Raw genomic sequence first — 16,737 nt, 5'->3', positions numbered from 1 at the left:
TGATCAGACGGTAGCACATAGGTAAGATGTTATTTTTTGCTTTTTAGTTTAGATTAATGTTAGAGTTGGAAGTCGGTTGAATTTTTTTATTGAAATTTTTATTTTTTCATTTTTAGTGATAGCATACCTACTGAGTGTAAACAAAAATTAAAAAGCAATAAGCTAAAACGTTATTTTTTTATGATGAGTACTTAATTCGTACAATTCCAATTTTAATATACAAAATTTCACTCCCCCTTTATCCACACGTCAGACAATATTCAGGTATTATTTGTTTAAATAACTTTCGTTGTTTAATAAGCGACTAAATGAAATGAAGACAATCAGCCACTTTTTCCACCTCAGTTTCGATATCTAATAGTATAAAATTTCTTTATACATTCAGACTAAACTCTATGGAATGTTGGTAGAATTTTCTATTAATAAATATGATTTAGTTAAAATACAAATTCTCGGACAACCAGATATAAAATAAGTGATGCATTAAATCATTGTTTAAATGTGCGACCAACTTAAGAAGATTTAAAATGAAGCTGTATTTACTACAGTGCAATGTAAACCTCTTCCTAAACCTTTTACAAATGAAAACCTTACAGCTACGTTAACATAGACAATACATAAGTACCTACTGTAAAAGCTTTTATTCTCTAAAACTAATGACCTCCATTAGTACGTCTGGTAGAAAAACTGCTACATTATATTTACTACATGACATTTATTTTCAAATACACTCTATTCTGGTGTAGGTATTATGATAATTGTATGCTGTGTTTACTTGTAATTGTTTGGTATACTTCGTTCGTCATCAACCCATATTCGGCTCACTGCTGAGCTCGAGTCTCCTCTCAGAATGAGAGGGGTTAGGCCAATAGTCCACAACGCTGGCCAAATGCGGATTGGCAGACTTCACACACGTAGAGAATTAAGATAATTCTCTGGTATGCAGGTTTCCTCACGATGTTTTCCTTTACCGATTGAGACACGTGATATTTGATTTCTTAAAATGCACACAACTGAAGTTGGAGGTGCATACCCGCAACCGGATTCGAACCCACACCCTTCGGAATCGGAGGCAGAGGTCATATCCACTGGGCTTGGTATGCTTAGATAGATGAAAATTTAAAGTAATTGAATTACAATAACTTTGAATTTTCATGTTTTTTAAATTAATATAAGTGAACCAAATGAAAAAATAGCCCAAGATATGTACAAAAAATTGATTAATGTATCACTATTTTTTTTCAGTTAGATCTATATTATGATACTCTTTACCTTTCTACTCAACAATCGTACGGTAAAGGAGCATAATTGTATATCTAGAACTTTTGATCAAAACCGGCTGTGACAAAAAAGTTACACACAAAAACATTATTTCATGCGTACCAAGTTGTAAGCTGGTGGTGTTCTACTCTACTATACAGCGACATTTTCCTCGAATTCACGCGTAAGAACTAGTTTCCTAGAAATAACCCCTAAATAAAATCATTTTTGCGGCGTCTACGCGTCGAAACTTGGGAAAATAATAAAGGCCGCGATCGCCCATTCAGAAAAACCTCGTCGCTATACCGCCGTCTATATTCGCACACTGAAAAAGGTCCCATTTCGTTACCGAAACCTTTTCTTAGAAATGTTATATTATAGTCTTAGTGTAAGGGTATCAGTACCGAATCGTCGAAGCCTTCATTGGCCCGAAAAGGTCGATTGATTTCTTTTTTATCCACAAAAGGAATCGGTGGTACGAAGTTGAATTTAAGGTAAGTATTAACCTCAGGTTTCCTCACGATCAGGGCCGGACCGTCCATACGGCGAACGGAGCGGTCGCTCCAGGCGCCAAATCCTAGGGGCGCCTGGAGTGACATTCCGATATACGTTAGGCTACGAACTTTTCAAACGTCCCTAGTATATAATGTTAGGAGCAAACAGGAAAGGCGCCATAATTGGATCTCGCTCCATTCTAAAATTTACCTCGGGCCGGCGCTGCTCACGATGTTTTTCCTTCACCGTTCGAGACACGTGATATTTAATTTCTTAAAATGCACACAACTGAGAAGTTGGAGGTGCATGCCCCGGACCGGATTCGAAGCCACAATCTCCGGATTCGGAAGCAGAGGTCATATCCACTGGGCTATCACGGCTCAAACCAGACCAGATACAGACACAAGACTCTCGAAATATTTAGAGGCACTATTGACTTTTTAATAATTGAAAATCTTTTTAACATAAACATAAAAGTCTTTATTTTCTCTTTAAAGAAATCGCAAGGCGATTTCGATGCCTCCCATGACCAGAAGGCTGGCCTATATTTAGGTCAGAAAATCAGTATTGTCATAAAAAGTAGCCTCCTAGTCACTTTACAAATGAAAATCGAATGAATTCTACGACATCTAGATATAACATAAATCATCTAGATATAACATAAATAATTTAGATATAACAATCACTTAGATATAACATATATGTAAGTTTAATATTTCAGAAAAAACAAAGGACATAGATAAAGATAGTACATAGACAAAAAAAAACATACATACAGCCGAACGTAGAACCTCCTCCTTTTTGGAAGTCGGTTAAAAACATCATTATTCCCTTAGCGTAGCTTAATCTAGAGCATTCTATTCGTGGGCGGCACAAATAGTTTTTATTAATACATTGGGACAGAAAAACTGCGAAAGGCTATTATTAAAAAATATTTCCCTTGTATTACAACCCTCCAACCCTCTTGTAGTGGAGCTATCCTTTGAATCAATACTACCTACACTCGGCGTAGAAGTTTATAATAGGGTTGTAACTTTTTGGAAACATTTCGTTAGTCGTAATGTATTCTAAGAGCAGTGATAGCCCAGTGGATATGACCTCTGCCTCCGATTCCGGAGGGTGTGGGTTCGAATCCTGTCCGGGGCATGCACCTCCAAATTTTCAGTTGTGTGCATTTTAAGAAATTAAATATCACGTGTCTCAATCGGTGAAGGAAAAACATCGTGAGGAAACCTGCATACCAGAGAATTATCTTCATTCTCTGCGTGTGTGAAGTCTGCCAATCCGCATTGGGCCAGCGTGGTGGACTATTGGCCTAACCCCTCTCATTCTGAGAGGAGACTCGAGCTCAGCAGTGAGCCGAATATGGGTTGATGACGAATGTATTCTGTGGTCGTAGTTAATAAATTATTTAACGCAACGTGAAACGTTAGACAATCATTACTTGAATACCTATAGACTAACGGGCGCTCGCGACTTCATCTGCGTGAATTCCAGATTTTCACAAATCCCAAGGGAATAATGGATTTTTCAGAGATAAAAAGTAAAAGCCCAAAATGTTGCTCAATAATCTCCTCTGTGAAAAATCCGTTAAATTTTATTTGACAGACAGACAAAAAAATTAAGAGGTCCGGTGAATTTTATATAGGTATACTAATTACTTGAATACCTATGTAGACAGGCACCCGCGACTTCGACTGAAATCCATTTTTTCACAAATCCCGCAGGAACAGTGGATTTTTCCGAGATAAAAAGTAAAAACCATAATATTATGTCGCTTAATAACCTCCTCTGTCTTTCACTGAAAATTTCGTTGAAATTTATTTAACGGATCAAGAGATTAGCCCGGACAAAAAGACAGACAGATAAAAAAATTAAAAAGATTTTGATTGTGTCGTAATATCGTGTAAATAAATATAGCACTTCAGAAAACAGTGTATTGAAGTCATAGACAGACACTTCAGCTTATTTAAATACTACACGACGCCGCGCGGTTTCACCCCCGTGGTTCCCGTTCCCGTAGGAATAAGGGGATAAGATAGAGCTATAACTTTCCTCGATAAATGGGCTATCTAACACTGAAATAATTTTTCAAATCGGACCATAAGTTCCTGAGATTAGCGCGTTCAACCAAACAAACAAACAAACAAACAAACTCTTTAGCTTTAAAATATTAGTATAGATATAGGTACTTACTATTAGATTGTTAGTGGATGCTTATTGAATTATTCAACGCAAGAGGTCCATTGAACATTAAACAGAACCAATAATTACTTGAATAGGTATTCAAGTAATTATTGGAACACGAATACCTATAGTATTGTGATACATTTAATTTATTATTATTATTTTATTTTTATCTTTACCTATAAAAATTAGCCTTGATCTTGTTGGCCTTGACTACAATCTCACCTGATGTTAAGTGATGTCGCAAGCTAAGATGGAATCGGGTTAACTTGTTAGGAGTAGGATGAGAATCCAAACCCCTTGCGGTTTCTACACGACATCGTACCGAAACACTAAATTGCTTGGTGTCGTCTTTGCCGGTAGGATGGCTAACTAACTAACATGACTAACTAACCATGGTCGAAGCCTCCCACCAGCTAGACCTGGACCAATTGTATCATAAAGTATACTTTAAATAAATAATAATTAAATGTATCAATTTTATTTTAATTTATTAGATTTAATAATCAAGATATCGATTATCTTTCTAAACACGAACTTACACTTAGAAACCTTAAAAAATTAGTGCAGATATTGGTATATTTGGCTCAAACAAACGAAGTAAATTGAGATTCTCATGCAGAGAATATACTACAGAAGCTCAACAAATATGAAGGTAATATAGATACAATTTTTCGTGACAACAATTCGTACATTGTTCGCCACAACCCTGGCTTATAGAGATTGCGGTTTCCGACCCAGTTGCCGTCAGCTGAACAAAATTCTGACCGCACCTGTTTCTCCGCTCTTTTGTACAGAAAATAAAACCACATGTCGGCTGAAATTGTTCGGATAAATGTTTTTAATAAAACCAACGTTTTATTAACGTTTTGTTGTTTCTACATATTGATTAAAAAGTGAAACTGTCTGAAACTATGTGTGTGAGTTTCAAGGATCAATTCCTGATTGAGTGAGTGATTAAATACGGAACACATAGGTTTTTAATAAATATTATAAAAGCGAAAGTTTGTGTGTAAGTGTGAAAGTGTGTAAGTATGTTTGTTCCTCTTTTACGCTGCGGCTACTGAAGCGATTCGCCTGAAATTTGGAATGGAGATAGATTTTAAAGGATACTTTTCATCTCGAAAAATCCATGGTGAAAAATTGAATTCCACGCGGACAAAATCGCGGGCGTCGGCTAGTTGTTTATAAAAATACTTTAATAAAATTTTAGATTGATAAATAATAATCAGAAAATGGATTGAGTTATTAAATACGGGTATTTTTTATTGGTGTGGCCAATTACTTAAATGTTACGTGCATATAAAATCACCGCAAAAATGTATCCAAATTTTGCGACTCCACAGAGTGCACACATGTACAATTTTGTGTTTACTTACATTATATATTTATGTATATCTAGTTTTTACACTTCCTAAACACACACCTCGACATTGTAGACAATATTTAGGTATTATATGTTTAAATAACTTTCGTTGTATAAGCGCCTAAATGAAATTAAGACAATTATGCACATTTTTGAGACGTGATAGCCCAGTGGATATGACATCTGCCTTCGATTCGGAGGGCGTAGGTTCGATTCCGACCCGGGGCATGCACCTCCGACATTTCAGTTATGTGCATTTTAAGTAGTTAAATATCACGTGTCTCAAACGGTGAAGGAAAAACTGTGTAAAGTCTGCCAATCCGCATTGGGACAGTGAAGCGAACTGTGGCCTAACCCTTCTCATTCTGAGAGGAGACTCGTGCTCAATATTGAGGCGAATATGGGTTAATAATGATGATACACATTTTGTCCGCCTCAGTTATGGTGCGATAGTGCCCTATCTCTAGTATAAAATATCATTGGGTGTGGCTATAATAAATTAAATACTAATTGATTATGAAACACGGCTAAAACTCACGTGATATTAGGTCGGAGTATGCCCGACTAGTTTCAAACCCATATGGGGCCCTTAGTCATGAGCTGGTTCTTGCATCGCGGCACGATGTGCACGCGCCGTGTTTCATAATCAATTAATAAGAATAACACTCACGATAGTATAATTCTAAAAAAATTAAATACTCTATTAGATACACCGGCCTATAAATCTGACAAGATCATTAGGATATAGCAGCAATTTAGTCAGCTTTTGAATATTAATTTAACTAGAAAACGGATATACTTTTTAACTATTGTCACTATTAATTAGCTTAATAAGCTCGCTACTGGTTAGCTTGTTAAGCATGGCAAACATTGAAGTCAGTTAAAATTGTTAATCAGTAAATTGGGAGGAGAATATACCTACTTTTTTAATTGGTATAGCTATAATTAATTAGTAACCATACGAGGCAAACTTTTATACATAACTGGCTGGCTTTTATGGTGCCTAAGAGCCCGTGAACACCAGACCTTCGTCATTTTGTAACAGTTAAAAGTTTGCTCTACATACATAGGTAACATACATAAGTAAGTACGGTAGCCAATTATAGAGCCTTGGGCTTTGGAAGGTTTTAAGAATCCAGATTCTCAACCATCTAAGTATAAAGTGTAATTTTTTTATGTTTTCCTCGGCATAATATGAGAAATTATATTCCTAGTCGCCAGTCACTTAGATTCGCGATAACTCTTCGGAAAACACTAATTAATTTGAAACTGCAAGGTTGCAATTAAGCTTGAGTATCTGGCGAAAGGAGATATCTATCGGCAAAAAAAATATACATTATTTACTTAGATGGTCGAGGTTCTGGATCCTTGAAACCTGCTACTACGGTCCAAACGTCATATTTGGTTTCGGTACTCATCTATAGTAGGAGCATGAGCTGACAAACTTTCAGCTTTGACAAAATGACGAAGGTCTGGCTGTCGCTGGCTCTCCGTTTATATATAGCAAACATGTCAGTCGAGATCCTTAATGAACCGAAAATCGCAAGCGATCCATTACGAGCCATTCTAGTGTCGTGGTGTAATTAACTCGCTAATCGATTCTTTATCATCTCGTTAACTCTCGACCCATGTCGTCGGTGCTAGTGAACATCTATAATACATATACATTACACATGTACTTATTTGCAGAATTCGATCAGTAGTAACTGTGAGTATGATATTTGGGGCTTATGTTCGTAGCTCATTAGAGCTACCCCGGACCCTCACCGCCTCGTCGCTAGGCGTCCACTTGTAGTCGACAGGACGTGGACGCCGCATTGTCACCAGTGAACCAACTAATCTCCCTACTATAATCGTTTGGTCCTACGTGACGTGGTTTGGTTCACGCGAGGCAAGCATGAAAACAGTGAGCTATCATCGAGTGGTCCACTCGTTCGAGCGAGGCGATCCGGTGATGGTATACGAAGAATACTAGCTACTCGAGGCGAGGCGGTGTCGGTCGGGTCCCGGGTGGTTCTTATGAGCTACGACCTTTAGGTAGTACAGACTTGTTCCAACGTGATCTTTTTTGGAATTTGTTTGATGTATTTCGCTCAGCATTTTATCATATCTTTAAATTGTACTGTAGCCTTTTGACAACCTTCACAATTGACAACCATCTGAATGGTTTGGTCTAGTCCCAAATAGTTAGTCTTTCGAGATCATAAAGTTGCGCTGGTCTCTCGTCATAGTCAGACTTTGAAATATTGAACTATTCTTTATTCCAATAAATCCTCAAACAGCTCTTAAACATTTATTCTTAGCGGACGTTTCATAATCATCATCATCGTCATCAACAACAACCTATACTTGCCTCACTGCTGAGCACGGGTCTCCTTTCAAAACGAGAGGGGTTAATAGTAAAATAGTACACCACGCTGGCCCAATACGGATTAGTTGACCCTCAGGTATGCAGGATATCTCACAGTATTTTTCCTTCACCGCTTCAGATACGCGATATTTAATTACTTAAAAATGACTGCATTCAAACCTACGCCCTCTGGAATCGAAAGGTAGAAGTCATATCCACTGGTCTATCACGGCTTTAACGTTTAGCTCTAGCGGTTAGCGGACGTTTATTAACTATAAACTACCGTTCCTGCCCAACTTGGTACCTACATCAAGCGTTTTTCGAGATTTCGCTTTAACAGAATTGTTTTTTTTTTAACAGGCTCCACCCCCCGATAGCGTCCACAGTGCGGGTCGTGTCGGTGGGGGGGTCGACGCCGGGCGCAGGGGTGCGCCTGCTGCAGCTGGCGCCGTCGGGGCAGCACCTGGTGCTGGCGCCCTCTGCCGGCGACCCGCAGCTCTGGCACGTCATGTCCAACTCTAAAGTACACACTTTCAAAGGTAAGAGTTTATTATAATCATTATATTCAACCCGCATTGCGTTGACAGTGCACATGGTAACGGTGTGGGGTTAGGGAAGGGGGTGCTCGACGCTACTCATGTCCAACTCTAAAGTACATACTTTCAAACGTAATTTTTTTAAAATGAATATCTGCCATACGTTTTAAATATTACCAATGTTCCCGTTCCCCTCGAATTAAAGTGTTTTTCAGATAGCATGAGTACAGTGACAGTTGTCTTATGTCGTTCATAATACGTACTATTATCGTGAATCGCAGCAAAATTTCAATAGTGAAAAGAACTGTCACCGTACCCATGCTATCTGAAAAACACTATAGGCGGAAAAAACTGTGTTAAGAGTGGATACGACAATAGACCAGCGGACGGGGATCGAACCACCACTTCTCGGTGATGAGTCCGGCCACTTTAACACTGAGCTAAACATCATAATTATCACCATCATCACCATCAGCCTATTTAACCATTCGCTGCCCGCGAGTATTTTATCGGTGAGCCCGTCTGCGTTGAAGAGGCCGACAGTCAGGGAATGCGGTTTTAATCTACCGTTGTGAGCCATTTAAAAAATCTTTATATTCCTCTATCGCACGCAGCATGATACTGTGCTCGCCTATTGCCCTTAGTGGTTATATTTTTTTACATGTCACGTAACGGATACGATGGACGACCGGTCGTCCATTTAGGAGTCTAATGAGCCCACTAAAGGCCCAGAAGTATTCGTCAACGACATAATTCTCGTGAAGAGACAAAGATATATTGTCAACCAATAATCGCGGAATTGAATTATCGATTTTACAGTGATGATGTTTGGCTAGCAGATGTTAATGATAATGCTCGGGAGTAACACCTAAACGTGCTCTCCAAGGCAACTGACTTCCGGGGTTGTAACACAAAAGACTTTCCTACTCCAGTGCTGAAAATGTTCAGAAAAATAGCTCGCTAAGTGTTAAGTGCTCGCTAGTAACTCTACCGACGACAGCAGTCGACTGCAGTCAGCGACGTCTCGGCGGCAGTCAACGGCAGTCGACTGCAGTTGTCGGTAACAGCTACCGCTCGTGTAAATGAACCCTAACTTATTTATTGCTAATCTGCCTGGCTCTACATGGTCATCGTTCATAAAGTGATTCTCATTGCTTGGTCATCCCATATCAACTTAATTAACAACCTAAAATGCTCTGTTGGCGTTACTGGGCACATTTCATTGTGTGCCATCAAAATATGTATTATACGAGTACGCACATGATTAATTATATCTGCTCTTTGTTTAAAACAATTTGTACTATTTGAAATTAATTCTGCTGAAAATAATAATAAAATAAATAAAAACAGCCTTCAGAGAAACACACTGTAACGAATGTACCTATGTACACATATCCTCATCATACGTATCGAATGCTTCGCATATAGTGGATTATGACTTTCTGTACAAAGATTACTAAAATCCACTAGATGCGTCCACTGATCCGCATCATATAGATTGCATCTAATGGATTTTATCTACCGTAAAATTAAAAATACGCCGATACGCTAGATGCGGATCTGTGGACACCTGTCATATAATATGTGGAGTTTTAGAGTATTATATACTGCATATCTAAATAAATCAATTTTATTTCTATTTTACACTTAACCAAAAAACAACAATCACTACAGTAGCCGTTATTTATGTTAATAATCATCATCGAAGTTGTCGTCAAAGCCAAAGCAAGAAATGAGTTCTTTTGAAAATCTGATATCGTGTATTAAATACTAGCAGACGCTGCGCCATAACCGCTGCCAGAGCCAGGAATAGCGGGGCTGCCGGGGACTAGGGGCTGTGTTTTGTTTTTGCCGTCCATACAAAGTTTTGCCCAGTACTGACCACGCTGGGCATGCGGGTTGGTCAGCGCAGTGCTAGATTACTCGCGCCGGTGTCGCTGCTGCCCGACACCGGCCTGAGGCATTTCGTAATCTAGCCTGTGGGAATGGATATACCGCCATTCGTCGGTCGCCAGAGCCTCGTCGGTCCATCTGCAGGGTGCACCACGAGCAGGTGAGGTTGGCAGTTGGGGAGACTGACTGGTACTAGCCTCCCCCTTACACCCCCAAGGGCAAGGGGCAAGGGGTGTTAAGAATCTCCGGCAGAGATTCCGCTGCCAACCCCGACGACTAGACCTGGCAACATACAACGCACGCACTTTGAGGTCCGACGAAAAGGTCATCGAGCTGGAAGAAGTTATGAGCAAGTTGCACTGGGATATCATAGGATTGTCTGAAGTCCGAAGAGAGGGGGAGGGCTCGATAATCCTTGAATCCGGCAACATGCTCTACTACCGGGAGGGCGACCAACAGTCCCAGGGTGGTGTCGGATTTATCGTTCACAAGTCCCTCGTGAACAATGTTGTAAAAGTCGAGAGTGTGTCGAGCAGGGTAGCGTTCCTGGTCCTCCGAATTACCAAACGGTATTCGTTGAAGGTTATACAGGTTTACGCACCGACCTCGACACATCCCGACGAGGAGGTAGAGGTATTGTATGAGGATATTTCTAAAGCCATACATGCCTCAAACTCTTATTACAATGTTGTGATGGGGGATTTTAACGCAAAGCTGGGCGAACGTAGCGGTTCAGAGTTGAAAGTGGGACGATTTGGATATGGGCAACGGAACGATAGGGGCCAAATGTTGGCTGACTTCATGGAGAAGGAGGGCCTCTTTATGATGAACTCCTTCTTCAAGAAGCCACCACACAGGAAATGGACCTGGATGAGCCCCGATGGTTCCACGAAAAACGAGATCGACTTCATCTTGTCTACCAGACGGCAAATATTCAACGATGTTTCTGTGATCCATAGGGTGAAAACCGGTAGCGATCACCGAATGGTTAGAGGCACGTTGAATATCAACATTCAGCTGGAACGGTATCGACTGGTGAAGTCTACGCTCCGACCTACTCGTGCCCATATTCAAAACCCCGAGTCCTTTCAACTAGAACTGCAGAACCGCTTTGATTGCCTAGCAAATTGCGAAACTGTGGATGATCTGAACAACAGGTTCGTGGAAACTGTCCATTCCGTTGGGTCTAAGTTCTATAAGACCCACCGTGCGAAAAGAACCAAAAAGTTCTCGGACCAAACACTTAAACTCATGGAAGAGAGGCAAGAAATGAGATTACAGTCTTCAGCAGATGCGTCAAAATACCGACAAATCAGTAGACAGATCTCTAAGTCGCAAACCAGCGACTTGCGAAATTTCAATACCGAGCGTATTAAAAATGCGATTGAAAATAATCGAGGCTCGAAAGTTTTCGCCAGAGATCTGTCTATTGGACAGAGGCAGCTGACGCGTTTGAAGACCGAACACGGTAATCTAATTTCTTCCAAGCCCGAGTTATTAAGTGAGGTCGAGAAGTTCTATGGACAGCTATACACGACTACTCAGCAGCCTGTTGCCAATTTGGCTAAAGACCCCAGAGCCAAGTTGACCCGACACTATACCGAAGATATCCCGGACGTCAGCCTATACGAGATTAGTGTGGCTCTCAAACACCTGAAGAACAATAAGGCGCCAGGTGAGGACGGAATCACAGCAGAACTCCTGAAAGCGGGTGGAAAACCGATACTTAAAGTCCTTCAGCGATTGTTCAATTCCGTCATTCACGAGGGCACGACGCCTGAGGCGTGGCATAGGAGCGTGGTGGTTCTGTTCTTCAAAAAAGGTGACAACACCTTGCTGAAGAATTACAGACCCATCTCGCTGCTAAGCCATGTTTACAAATTGTTCTCGAGAGTCATTACGAATCGTCTCGCTAATAGGTTTGACGACTTCCAGCCTCCCGAACAAGCCGGTTTCCGAAAAGGCTTTAGTACCATAGACCACATCCATACGCTGCGGCAGGTTATACAGAAGACTCACGAGTATAACCAGCCACTTTGCTTAGCGTTTGTGGACTATGAGAAAGCCTTCGATTCGGTGGAAACCTGGGCTGTGCTAAGGTCATTGCAGAGATGCCGAATTGATTACAGGTATATCCAAGCGTTGAAGTGCTTGTACGAAAACGCCACTATGTCAGTCCGTATTCAGGATCAGACTACGAGGCCAATCCAGTTGCAGCGAGGAGTGCGTCAGGGAGATGTGATCTCTCCGAAGCTATTTACCGCCGCACTGGAAGACGTCTTTAAGCTTCTGGACTGGAGCGGACTTGGCATCAACATCAATGGCGAGTACATCACTCAACTGCGGTTCGCGGATGATGTAGTCATCATGGCACAGACTCTGGATGACCTTAGTACCATGCTCAATGACCTCAGCAGCGTTTCTCAACAGGTGGGCCTGAAAATGAACATGGGCAAAACAAAAATAATGTGTAATGCTCATGTATCGCTCCACCCAGTTATAGTTGAGAACGCTGCACTCGAAATTGTAGACGAATACATATACCTAGGACATATGATCCAGTTAGGTAGGTCCAATTTCGAGAAAGAGGTGAACCGTCGAATCCAACTCGGCTGGGCTGCATTCGGGAAGCTTCGCGACATCTTTTCGTCCGAAATTCCTCAGTGCCTGAAGACAAAAGTCTTCGAACAGTGCGTGTTGCCAGTGATGACCTATGGTTCCGAGACTTGGTCGCTAACTATGGGCCTCATAAGAAGGCTTAGAGTCACACAGAGGGCGATGGAACGAGCTATGTTAGGAGTATCTCTGCGTGATCGAATCAGAAATGAGGAGATCCGCAGAAGAACCAAAGTCACCGACATAGCTCAACGAGTTGCGAAGCTGAAGTGGCAATGGGCGGGGCACATAGTTCGAAGAGCCGATGGACGTTGGGGTCCCAAAGTGCTGGAATGGCGACCCCGCACTAGTAAGCGCAGTGTTGGCCGACCCCCCACCAGGTGGACTGACGACATCAAGCGAGTCGCAGGGATTCGCTGGATGCAGGCGGCTCAGTATCGTGATGTTTGGAAGTCCCTACAAAAGGCCTATGTCCTGCAGTGGACGTCCATCGGCTGATATGATGATGATGATGATGGAGACGCTGCGCGGTTTCACCCGCGTGATTCCCGTTCCCTTAGAAATACGAGGATGAAATATAGCCTACAGCACTCAGGGATAGTGTAGCATTTGACGGCCTCAGTGGTATGCGCGGTGGATTTACAAAACGGAGGTCTTGGGATCGATCCCCGGCTGGGCAGATTGAGATTTTCTTAATTGGTCCAGGTCTGGCTGGTGGGAGGCTTCGGCCGTGGCTAGTTACCACCCTACCGGCAAAGACGTACCGTCAAGCAATTTAGCGTTCCGGTACGATGTCGTGTAGAAACCGAAAGGGGTGTGGATTTTCATCCTCCTCCTTACAAGTTAGCCCGCTTCCATCTAAAAAAAAATAAAGCTTCCCAACAGTGAAAGATGAAAGAGAGTTTCAAATCGGTTCAGAAATTTCAAACAAACAAACATACAATCAAATATTTCTTCAATATTAGTCTAGAATAGACAGGTAAGTCGTAGCTTAGCTGTGGCGATTCATGACCTTAGAGAGAAAGTAATCTGAGAGTAAGACAGAATCTCTCCTTTACAAGAGACTCTGAAAGCAATTATATGATTGAGATCAGCTAGTTGGCACCGCCTCTCGAGAAGGCTTATTTATGTCAACCGTCAACTCGGTAAACACTTTTTTGCAAATGTCTCGAGAAAAGTGATCCTGACAAACAATTAATTTGTTTACGAGAAATACTTTTTTCGATCGTCTTATTTTCATGAATTTATCTCTTTTTAAGATTTTTCATGATGGAGCATTTTAAATAATCTGTTTTGTTCCGTAACTTTAGTGGATATCTGCAGGTATATATATGTATATTACATATACGAAATTGAGATTCTACAAAATGATATCCGGTGCTTACTGGTGTATATTACACAGTAGGTAAATGACATCATGAGGTCCCTATCTAGTTGGGTTCTGGGTAAGTACATCATTCGCTGAATGATCGTCACGGTCTAAATAAATAAATCTTTCTACCTAAGCCTTGATGGCTTCAGATCTCCTTTTCTATATTTAAAAGAGGACTGTTAGGTTAGAAGATATTGGAACATACCAATTTATAGGTTTAAGTGTGTTTTTAATTCCCTTGAAAGTGACACGCCACTGTACCATATAATTTTAATTTAATTAAAACACTTGCAATGTTATAAAGTTCAGACTGTTGAACAGTCTTAATTACGCAATTTGCACGTAGGTACGAGGTTACTAAGTAAGAACATGTCACAGATTATATTGCCGTATAGCATCGTAGTATTCAGTTACAGAGATTATTCGACACACTTTTTAATCTGCATTTATTATTATTGGATAATAAATATAGTTTTATTTTTCCTTTTTTCCCCAATCGATTGCCATGAAGTTGTTAAATACCTATGTGCCTTGCCCTAAAAAATTTGCACCAAATATTATCAACCCATATTCGACTCACTGCTGAGTTCGAGTTTCCTCTCAGAACGAGAGGGGTTAGGCCAATAGTCCACCACGCTGGCCCAATGCGGATTGGCAGACTTCACACACGCAGAGCATTGAGAAAATTCTCAGGTATGCAGGTTTCCTTACGATGTTTTCCTTCACAGTTTGCAACAAATGATATATAATTTCTTAAAATGCACACAACTGAAAAGTTGGAGGTGCATGCCCGGACCGGATTCAAACTCACACTCTCCGGAATCGGAGGCAGAGGTCATATCCACTGGGCTATCACGGCTTCAATAGAATCCCTTAACAGATATATAAACAGATGTTTATATAACAGATGTTGGTATGGGAGAGGTGAAATGATAATCTAAGTTCTAAATTCACCTTTACATTCATATTTCATTTCAACCTTACTTATACAAAACAAGCTTAACTTTAATCAACTTGATTTAATATCGTGCAAAGATAAGCCAGTCGTGAGCAAAACGCCTCACTGTCTGTAGAAAATTGACTTTTATGATAAGTATAAGACTAAAGCCGTTATTACAAAACGTTTATGAATAAGCAGTAGCTTATTTTCCAAAATTACATTAGCTGTGTTGGTGTTGTCTTAATATAGTCCTAATAGTAGTAAAATGTACTAGGGATTTGTGTAAATTATTAAGACAAAACTTATACTTTACATTACTAGACGAAACGGTAGTCTAAACCGAAACCGAAAGAGTATATTTTGAGGGTGATCTTAAATTTAAAAGAAAATAAAGCATTTAGAACCCTAATTGTAGGATAACAAAGGACGATTGATTTTCCCATTAATTGTATACCATTGTAACCGCCTTCAAAGTGATCAGTAGATAGAAAAAATTAAAATGTATTTTTTTCGCTTATTAGTTTCATACGTTTGTTTTTAAAGTCGCTAGTATTTTTAATTATTTATTACATACATGGCATAGATATTGTTTAAACAAAATAAATCATCGCACCGAAAGGTTTCTGATTTCAAATAAAACAAAAAACATCATTAAAAAAAATCATCAAATCGCAGCTGTTTTGAGGACTTCTGAAATGTGGTTGTTTTATGTTTTCATTGACTCTTCTGTCGAGATGGTTTGACTAATCTTCATTGTGCACAGCTAAATAGACGATAATGACCATTATATGTATCAATTCGATTGTAGATTATGAAAATTAAAAATATCCTCGTTCGTTGATATCGTCATCGAAAAAGTATCAATTCTATGATTTTCAATTTACGTTACATATACATACAGGTGCGAGTAACGAGCTAAAGCTTTAAGGTGCTATTCCACCTACTCAGGCCTTAAATGTTTTTTTTTAGGTGTGGGTGCACAAATTAAAAAAATGGCCGATACTCTTACATAATAGTGTGAAACGTTTATGTTACTCGTAATGTTACAATTCATACTATTTGCAATACGTCAATCTAAATATTTTCTATCATTTACTTCTTATCTGAAACTAGCTGAAGCCGCGCGGTTTCACCCGCGTGGTTCCCATTCCCGTAGGAATATAATAATATAAAGCTTATAGCCTTCCTCGGTAAATGAGCTACCTAACACTGACAGACAGACAGACAGACAGACAGACAGACAGACAGACAGACAGACAGACAGACAGACAGACAGACAGACAGACAGACAGACAGACAGACAGACAGACAGACAGACAGACAGACAGACAGACAGACAGACAGACAGACAGACAGACAGACAGACAGACAGACAGACAGACAGACAGACAGACAGACAGACAGACAGACAGACAGACAGACAGACAGACAGACAGACAGACAGACAGACAGACAGACAGACAGACAGACAGACAGACAGACAGACAGACAGACAGACAGACAGACAGACAGACAGACAGACAGACAGACAGACAGACAGACAGACAGACAGACAGACAGACAGACAGACAGACAGACAGACAGACAGACAGACAGACAGACAGACAGACAGACAGACAGACAGACAGACAGACAGACAGACAGACAGACAGACAGACAGACAGACAGACAGACAGACAGACAGACAGACAGACAGACAGACAGACAGACAGACAGACAGAC

The 16,737-nt window shown here is 40.4% G+C and overlaps 1 protein-coding gene across 1 annotated transcript in view; it reads left to right on the top strand.

Moving 5' to 3' along the window:
* The window catches only part of LOC112048843 (protein qui-1), a 149,873-nt gene that overhangs the window by 88,877 nt on the left and 44,259 nt on the right, over nucleotides 1-16,737 (top strand). Inside the window, exon 15 of the mRNA XM_024086525.2 lies at nucleotides 8,019-8,197. Coding sequence (XP_023942293.2) covers nucleotides 8,019-8,197 — 179 coding nt within the window. The remainder of the gene's footprint in view (nucleotides 1-8,018; nucleotides 8,198-16,737) is intronic.

This window comes from Bicyclus anynana, chromosome 7 (assembly GCF_947172395.1).
Source record: "Bicyclus anynana chromosome 7, ilBicAnyn1.1, whole genome shotgun sequence".
Lineage (NCBI taxonomy): Eukaryota > Metazoa > Arthropoda > Insecta > Lepidoptera > Nymphalidae > Bicyclus > Bicyclus anynana.
The sequence above is the reverse complement of the archived record's forward strand: the minus strand, read 5'-3'. Positions and strand labels throughout refer to the sequence as shown.